The 9,689-nt window shown below is 20.3% G+C and overlaps 3 protein-coding genes across 3 annotated transcripts in view; all 3 read right to left on the bottom strand. All coding sequences in view use genetic code 6, as the record gives it.

Annotated features, from left to right (window-relative positions):
* Window positions 1-552, bottom strand: part of TTHERM_00816220 (hypothetical protein) — a gene marked incomplete at both ends in the record, with an annotated part of 2,660 nt that extends 2,108 nt beyond the window's left edge. Inside the window, 2 exons of the mRNA XM_001016129.2 lie at window positions 67-156; window positions 470-552. Of these exons, the coding sequence (XP_001016129.2) occupies window positions 67-156; window positions 470-552 (173 nt within the window). The remainder of the gene's footprint in view (window positions 1-66; window positions 157-469) is intronic.
* Window positions 553-1,846: 1,294 nt separating this feature from the next.
* On the bottom strand, window positions 1,847-2,554 carry TTHERM_00815210 (ribonuclease T2 family protein; the record flags this gene model as incomplete). Its single annotated transcript, XM_001016127.1, has 1 exon — window positions 1,847-2,554. The coding sequence occupies one exon, from the start codon at window positions 2,552-2,554 to the stop codon at window positions 1,847-1,849; it is 708 nt and encodes a 235-aa protein (XP_001016127.1).
* A 3,893-nt stretch (window positions 2,555-6,447) lies between these two features.
* Window positions 6,448-7,155, bottom strand: TTHERM_00815180 (ribonuclease T2 family protein; the record flags this gene model as incomplete). The annotated part of the gene is made up of 1 exon (XM_001016125.1): window positions 6,448-7,155. One exon carries the CDS (start codon window positions 7,153-7,155, stop codon window positions 6,448-6,450), a length of 708 nt encoding a protein of 235 aa, XP_001016125.1.
* Between the last annotated feature and the right edge of the window lie 2,534 nt (window positions 7,156-9,689).

Raw genomic sequence — 9,689 nt, 5'->3', positions numbered from 1 at the left:
TGGTCTTAATAGCTATTACTTTGTTAATTTTAAATTTAGTTATTTATGCTAATTTTAAATATTTACCCTATAAATATTCTCAATTCTTATAAGTTTTTGAAGTTCGCGAATTCAGAAAAGTATTTTGTAGCCTATTAGGGCTTAATTGATAAGCAACTATTAATAGATAGAAAAATATTAATTAGTTAAATAAATAAGCAAGAATATTTAGTTGATTAAAATTGTAGTATGTATACTCATTTTTTTTCTTCTTCTTCTGCTAAAATTTATTTATTTTTAGAAATTAAATATTGTTTTTGAACTTATTTATTTTGCTATTTTTATGTATTTAACTAATATTAGGTAAATAGAGTGCTTTTTTTCCTCATAAATTAAATGATTTTTTGATCTTTTCTCTTTTTTACAGAAATTTATAAAATAGAATATAATAATTCTATTTTATTAACAAATTTTCAACAAAAAAAAATACCTAAGATTAGCAATCACCTTTGTAGCATCAAAGTTTAAATTTTAAATTTTAAGATCTTCAATGACTAGTTAGTTTTATTCCATTTTTAAAGAAAATATTATTTGTTGTTTTTTTTTTTAATTAATTATATCACGTATAATTGATTGACCTTTATCAGATTTAAATCAAAAATTAAAATGATAAATATAAAAAAGTTAAAGACGTTTTAATTGATAAATTTATTTATTAAAAATATTTGATCTCACAAATATTTCAATATTTTACAAATGATCATTTAAAAATAAGATCAAAATATATTTCAATTAATTAATAATAAATAAACTATCAATCTTCATTAAATCGCTTCATTTTTCCATAAAATTTTTTGAGTGAATGGCCATTTTTTAATTTAAAAATTTTTTAAATATTCCTAAATATTGGCACACCCTCCTTGTGAGCAAGGAATTATGGTATCCTTCACTATTTTTAATTAACTTAAATAGTCATTTATAAAATTTAAAATTCCTGTGAGATCATTTATTTTTTTTATTTGCTCGTAGACTATTTAATAAACTAAATAGACAAATATCTTTCGAGTGTCTGTCTAAAAATTAAAAAGGGATACCAAAATTCAAACCTTATTCATCACTATTTTTAATTAATTGAAATAATCATTTACAAAATTTAAAATGCCTATGAGATCATTTATTTTTTTATTTCCTCATAGACTATTTAATAAACTAAGTAGACAAATATCTTTATAGCTTCTAATAATTTATAAGTAATACAAAAATTCAATTTTTAAATAAATATCTTAAAAGGGTAACTTTAATTAAATTAAATGTAGTATTAGAGCCTAAGGAAGAATTGTAAAAAGTTAAAATTGAAAATTAGTTTACTTAAAAAATAAAAGAAAGAAAGAGAGACTAAATAACGTTTAAAAAATTTTAATTCAAACTTTTCTAAATTTATTAAGGAAAAAATATAATTTAAATAAGGAAACAGTCTTTAAAATGCATTTTATATAAATTTATTTTAATTGATTGCTTAAATAGAAATTATCTTTCTATTATTATAAAATAATTGAAAATGTATGAAATAATTTAATAAATTAGTTTCAGTAAATGTATGATATTCTTTGTTTAAATACATTTCTTAAAAGTGCCGTTTTATTTGAAATAATAAATAAAATAAATATTTTTTCTTTTTTTTGATAATAATAAGATAAAAAATTTAGTTAATAACAAACTAATTATTTTGTTTTAATAAAAAAAGGATATATTTACATGAAATAATTTTCTTTTTATGTAAATAATAATGAATGATAAAAACTAGTAAACATAAAATATTTAATGTACAAGAAATGGAATTTAAAATAAATATTTTTGATCAAATCCCTCAAAATTTGAAAGGAGGAATCTTTATTTTATTGGGGCAGTAATCATATGTGCACAAATAAGAAGTTTTAGTAGGATTAAGATCTTTATCTAAGTAAATCTCAAAATGTCTTAAGTAGGAGTAAGATTCACCTTTTTCTTAATCAAAAGTGAATTTTGAGCAATAAAGTTCAGGTATCAATCCATTTAACTTTTTGGAGAGAGCTTTTTCAATTTGTTCTCTGTCATAAATTATTTCTTCACTAGGAACGATATTTTCAGCTTTGAGAGCTTCAACAAGATTGAATTTTTGATGAGCCTATGACAAAGTGTGGAAATATTAGGCTTAGGAGTGGTTATAACAGCTTCCATAATGTTTCCAGAGATCTTAACTTGTCTAAGAGTTATTCTAACCAAAACGAACAAAGAATTTTTCAAGATAGATATAATCTTGTTCTTAAATGTTTGTGGCATTAAAGGTATGGTTATTTGCGCAGATACGGGGATTACATATCCCTGGTTATGGAGTCTAAGGATAGAAATAGTTGATAGCAAAGTTTGATCCATCAAAGAAAGGAAAGTCCTACTTAGTAAAAACTTTGTTACCAAACATATCTTCATAAACAGGCCAGAGGAAGCTCAAAACATAAGCATCCTTTTAGGTAGCTTGTGAAATTTGGAAGATGCAGAAAGAGATGCAGAGTAAAGCTAAAATTTTATTTTAATTCATTTTGTTTTCAATTATTTACTTTTTGTTTATATTTTTTTAATTATTGATTAGAACTGGTGGTTAGTATTTAAATTAAATAAAGCCCGATTTAATTAAACATAATTGAAAATATAACTTTAATGGTATTATTTTAAAATAATCATATCACATTTCATCAGAAAAATCCATTTTTTTTACTTGGTTAAATAAAAATTTCTTTTATAAATTTCTTTATAAATTAGCATTTTACTATCAATTTACTCAACTTGTGTAAAGTTTTTATAAAAAAAGTATAAAAAATTGGATCGCATAATAATAACAAAATTGAAAAGATCAATTTTGAATATTTGAAGTAAGTTTCTAGTAAATTTATATTAATTCTAAGAAAATTTGATACTTTCAATTAATTTTGTTAAATAACTTTGTGTGTTTGAGTTGAACAATTTTAATACCATTTTTCTTGGAAATTTAATTTACATCATACATATAGCTTTATCAAGTTTTTCTATTTCTTAAAATTTCCATCTACGCTGACAAGAAACATAAAAAGGTGATTGGAGCATTAGTTCATAAAGATGAATATTAAAAAAAAAAATATTTATGCTCTAATAAAGTTTTGCATTCATTTTAAAATAATATGAATTTCAATAAGAAATTACACTTGATAAAATTTTGATGGTTAAAAATTAGGTTGAACATATTTTTGAATTAAAATATAAATAAATGGCATCTAGAGCAGATTTGTAGAAACGTAATTTAATACAACATCAAAAATATATCAAAATTAATAAAAGTAACAAATAGTATCTAATTTTATTAAATGCCTTTTTGAGTTTCAGTTAAATAATTTAATATAATTTTTCTTGGAAATTTAATTTATATTATCTTATTATTTAAATAATGCTTTTCTATTTCTTAAAGTTTCCATATACTTTGACAAGACGCATGAAAAAATTTTCAAGCATTAGTTGACATTGATTAATATTTAAGAGAAATATAATATTAAGGCTTATATGAATTTAAATTAGAAATTACACTTAATAAAATATTAATGGTTAAAAATAAGGTTGAACACTTTTGTGTATTAAAATATAAATAAATGGCCTTTAGAGCAGAAATGAAGAAGCATAATTAATTATGACACCAAAAATGTATCAATACTAATTAAAGTAACAAATAGTATCTAATTTTGTTAAATGTTTTATTGAGTTTGAGTTGAACAATTTTAATATCGTTTTTCTTGGAATTTTTATCTAAATTATCAATATATTTTATCATGCTTTTCTATTTCTTAAAATTTCCATCTAGTCGAATGAAAAGATGATTTTAATATTAGTTGAAATTGAAGAATATTTAAGAAAACAAAAAAATTTAAACTTAAATAAAGTTTTACATTCATTTTAAAATATGAATTTCAATAAGAAATTACACTTAATAAAATTTTAATGGTTAAAATAAAGTTGAACATTTTTATGAACTAAAATATAAATAAATTATCTTTAGAGCAGGTTTGATGAAGCAAAATTAATTAATTAATTAAGACATCAAAAGTGTATCAATAAATTAATAAAATTACAAAAAGTATCTAATTGGTATGATTATTATTGATAAAATTTTGCTTTATTTGCACATTTGCATAGATTCTAGTGAAAAAATAGTAATTAAAAAGCTAAGTCAACTATTAATTAGTTCAAATATAACTTTTTAGACTTTCAGAATTTATAAAAACTCTTTTACTTTAAATTTTTCAAAAAATAGTTCTCTATTTAAATGTTTTAACTTTATAGATTTTATTTTATTTAAATTTATTTTCTTTTATTTGCTTTTCATTAGGTCTAATAAAAATTATACTTTTATCTCTCTTCTTAAATTAAATAAATAAAAAATATTAACTTTCATTCATGCGTTTTGTTTTTTAATAGAGAGAAATAAAAATGGAGAACCTGGGCATTGATCCCAGTGCCTCTCGTATGCTAAACGAGCGCTCTACCATTTGAGCTAGATCCCCTTCTATAAATTTTGAATGAATTAAATTTTATGAAAATAAAAATATATTTATTAACTGTAAATAAATTTGATATAAGCTTATTTATTTATTATTAATCTATTTTAAATTATAAAATTAAATTAATTTATATTCATTATGTTTACTCTTTTAAATTTAAGTCTACAATAGGCAAAAAAACAATTTAAGATCAAATTTTTTATAATTTTGTATTTATTTTTTATTAAATAACAAATAAATAATTTGTTGAAAACCTATAATATATTTTTAAAAAAGATAGTTTTTAACAATATAAAATTATAAAAACAAAAGTAAAAAGCACATAAATTGCTTTTTTTAGCATTATCTGTTTTGGATCTTTTCGAAAAATTTTTTTACCATTTTTATCCTCTAAAATATTTTTCACAAATAAATTTTATCTGATAAAAAAAATAAAAGATTTATTTTTAGTAATTTAGTTTTCAATTTAATATAAGCAATATTTTATGCTGTTAATCACATTATAAATAAATTATTTAAAAACTTTCTAACCAAATAAATATAAAAGAAAATAACAAATTTAATAATAAAGTCTGAAAATATAACAACACATAAAAATAAAGATTTATGTTTCATAAAGTAATTTTAATAATGATGCTAATAGTAAATTAGAGTTTGAGTTTAAATTTCTTAATGATATTATTAAAGTAGATATTATTTATTATTATATTTTTTATCATCGTTAAAAATTTAAGACCTATTCAGTAATATATTAAATACAAACTACTTTAATCATCATAAATAACTTTTAATTTAGTAAATTTTTAGTTTTATAAAATCTCACCATAATGTAAAGTATTTATTTTAACCAACAATCTTCATCTTTGTTACTTTAATCATTTATATTATAGAGTCTATTAAATTTATTATCCCTATTTTAATATAATAAATCTAGATTAAAATAAAATACTTATTTAAAAGTTTTTTAGTTCTAATATATTAATAAATGAAAATAACAAATTTAATAATAAAGTCTGAAAGAAAAAGTAATAAATTTTATAAGTAGTGAGATAAGCAAATATAAGTTGCTCCTTTAAATAATTTGAATGTATTACAGCATACTTGACATCTATTAAGTAAGATTTTCTTAAATAACACTCTTAAGTTTATTTTATTTATGTTTTATGATCTTTATTTATGGCTCTTATTTTTTTTAGAAAATGACATACATAATAAAGATAAATATGATTTCGTTACTAACTAAAACAAATAATATCTATTATATAAAGCAATCAAAACCAAGTTATAGAATATACTAAGATACCATCTTTTGGAGTTAATAATATTGAGGTTCTAACATGATACAGTCTAATTTAGTTTATCTACTTGTCTAGCTGTTTCTTGCTAGGAAATAATATTTTATGGTATATCTACTTGCATATTTGAACTATTTATTGTTTTAGTAGATTGTAAGATTGAATTGTTACCATAGCTGAATAAAAAATAGTTTTTTTTAATCTTATCATGCTCTATGCATAAAATTTTTATTATTTATTGTATAAAATAATTATTAACATCTTTCTAACTTATTAATTTTTTCTATTATGTAAATTTTTATAAATGAATAGCAATTAGGGGATTTCTAATTGCTTAAAGGTAGTAAGTAATACTTGTTACAGTGAATATTTAATTTAAACTTTATATTAAAGAAATTTATTTGATTAATATTCATTTGGTTACTTTTTTTTTAAGTACAAATAAGAAAGCAAATTTAATTAGCAAATAATTATGTTGTTTTGATAAAAAAGGATATATTTATATCAAATAATTTTCTTTTTATGTTAATGATAATATTTAACAAATATATAATATTTAATGTACAATAAATCTAATTTAAAATCAATATTTCAAATATTTTTAATCAAAACCTTCAAAATTTGAAAGGAGGAATCTTTATTTTATCAGGACAGTATTCATATGTGCACAAATAAGTACTTTGAGTAGGATTAAGATCTTTATCAAAGTATATCTCAAAACGTCTTAAGTAGGAGTAAGATTCACCTTTTTCTTAATCAATAGTGAATTTTGAGCAAAAAAGATCAGGCATCAATCCATTTAATTTTTTAGAGAGAGCTTTTTAAATTTGTGATCTCTCATAAATTATTTCTTCACTAGGAACAATATTTTCAGCTTTAAGAGCTTCAACAACATTGAGTTTTTGATGAGCCTATGACATAGCGTGGAAATATTAGGTTTAGGAGTGGTTATAGCAGCTTCCATAATTTTTCCAGAGATCTTAACTTGTTTAAGAGTTATTCTAACCAAAACGAAGGAAATATTTTTCAAGATAGATGTAATCTTTTTCTTTAATGTTGGTGGCATTAAAGGTATGATGGTTATTGCAGATAGGAGGAGAGCATACATATGATTAATCAGGCAAAGGATAGAAATAGTTGATAGCAAAGTTTGATCCATCGAAGAAAGGAAAGTCCTACTTAGTGAATTCTTTGTCACCGGAATAATTTTCATAAACAGGCCAGAGGTAACTCAAAACATAAGCATCCTTTTAGGTAGCTTGAGAAATCTGGAAGATACAGAAAGAGATGCAAAGTAAAGCTAAAATTTTATTTTAATTCATTTTGTTTTCAATTAATTACTTTTTGATTATATTTTTTTAAATTATCGATTAGAACTGTTGGTCAGTATTTAAATATAACTAAGCCCGATTTAATTAAATATAATTGAAAATATAACTTTAATGGTATTATTTTAAAATAATCATATCACATTTCATCAGAAAAATCCATTTTTTTTACTTGGTTAAATAAAAATTTCTTTTATAAATTTCTTTATAAATTAGCATTTTACAATCAATTTACTCATCCTGTGTAAAGTTTTTCTTAAAAAAAAGCATAAAAAATAGATAGCATAATTATAATAATAACAACAGCTGAAAAAGGCATTTTTTAAGATTTGAAGTAAGTTTCTAGTAAATCTATATCAAAATGTATGAAAATTTGATATTTTCTATTAATTTTGTTAAACTCTTTTGTGAGTTTGAGTTGTAAAGCTTGAATACCATTTTTCTTGGAAATTTTATACCAATTATCCAAATAATTCTAAAAAGTTTTTTTTATTTCTTAAAATTTCCATATACTCTAACAAGAAACATGAAAAGATGATTGGAGATTTAGTTGATAAAGATGAACATTTATATGTATATTCTAATAAAGTTTAGCATTCATTTTAAAATATGAATTACAATAGGAAATTACACTTAATAAAATTTTAATGGTTAAAAATAAGGCTAAGCATATTTGAATTAAAATATAAATAAATGGCCTCTATAGCAGGCTTGTAGAAGCGCAATTAATTGCGACTTCAAAAATGTATCAAAATTAATAAAAGTAACAAATAGAATCTAATTTTGTTAAATGTTTTTTTGTTTTGAGTTGAACAAATTTAATATCATTTTTCTTGTAATTTTGTCTACGTTATCATATAAATTTATCGTGTTTTTCTATTTTTAAAATTTTCATCTACTCTGCTGAGTAGAAATATGAAAAGATGTTTGGAATATTAATTGGTATCAATGAATAAAAATATATTTATATATTTATACTCAAATAAAATTATTCATTCATTTTAAAATATGAATTTCAATAATAAATTACACTTTATAAAATTTTAATGGTTAAAAATAAGGATAAACATTTTATGAATTAAAATATAAATAAATGATCTTTACAGTAGGTTTGATGAAGAAGGCGTAATTAATTATGACATCAAAGTTGTATCAATATTAATAAAAGTAACAAATAATATCTAATTGGTATGATTATTATTTATTAATATTTGCTTTATTTACACATTTGCATAGGTTCTAGTGAAAAAATAGTAATTAAAAAGTTGAGTCAATTATTAAATAGTTCATTAGTAACTTTTTATGCTTTCAGAATTTATAAAAATGTTTTTAATTTTACTTTATTTTTCAAAAATAGTTCTCTTTTTTAATGTTTGAACTTTATAGATTTTATTTTATTTAAATTTATTTTCTTTTATTTGCTTTTAATTAGGTCTTATAAAAGTTATATTTCTAATTTTCTTCTTAAACATAGATAAATAAATCAAAAACATTAATTTTCATAAATAAATAAATTTTATATCTTAATAGAGAGAAAAAAGAATGGAGAACCTGGGCATTGATCCCAGTGCCTCTCGTATGCTAAACGAGCGCTCTACCATTTGAGCTAGATCCCCTTCAATAAATTTTGAATGAATTTAATTTTATGAAACTAAAAATTACATATTATAAAATATATTTGATTTTACGCTTATTTATTATGAAACTATTTTAAATTTAAAATTTAAAAGTAAATTGAAAACATATCATATTTTTTGATATAAATTAGTTTTTATAATGTAAAATTATATAAACAAAAATAAAATAGTTGAATAAATTTATAAATTTATGAATATTTAACTGAATTCTTGTGTAGATTGCGAACAGGAAAAATGTTTGTAATATAGGTTTTTAATCTTTGCGAAGTAATCTTTTTTATCATTTTTATGGTTGTGAACATTTTTAAAAAAATTTATTTAACCAAATAAATAAATCAAAGGGTTTACTTAAAAATAGTATTTATTTTTGAATTAAAAATCAAAATAATATAAATTTTGTATTAAAAGAATAAAACTGATTGATTTTTTAATAATTAAAAATTGAATTAGTGTCTAAAATTTCAGTGTATAGCCTTAAAAAAGGTATTAGGCTAGGGTACATAGATATATTATGAATACATATAATTTGTTTATTGTTTATAATGTTTATTCAAATTCTACTATTTTATTTTCTTTTAAAAATACAGTAGCTTTTCAAAATTAGAAAAAATTGTGGAATTTTTAATTATTGAAAGGCTATAATATAAGTTTAAAGTAAGTATGCTTTAATAATTTGAATTATATTTTAATCAAAGAAGAATTTTATTTGATTAATCTTAATTTGGTTTCTTTTATTAGTATGTACAAATAAGAAAGCAAATTTAATTAACAATTAATTACATTTTTTGTAAAAATAGGATATATTTATTTACATCAAATAATTTTCTTTTTATGTGAATGAGAATGAATGATAAAAATAAATTAGCAGACATAAAATATTTAATGTACAAT

Source organism: Tetrahymena thermophila (assembly GCF_000189635.1).
Source record: "Tetrahymena thermophila SB210 genomic scaffold scf_8254646, whole genome shotgun sequence".
Lineage (NCBI taxonomy): Eukaryota > Ciliophora > Oligohymenophorea > Hymenostomatida > Tetrahymenidae > Tetrahymena > Tetrahymena thermophila.
The sequence above is the reverse complement of the archived record's forward strand: the minus strand, read 5'-3'. Positions and strand labels throughout refer to the sequence as shown.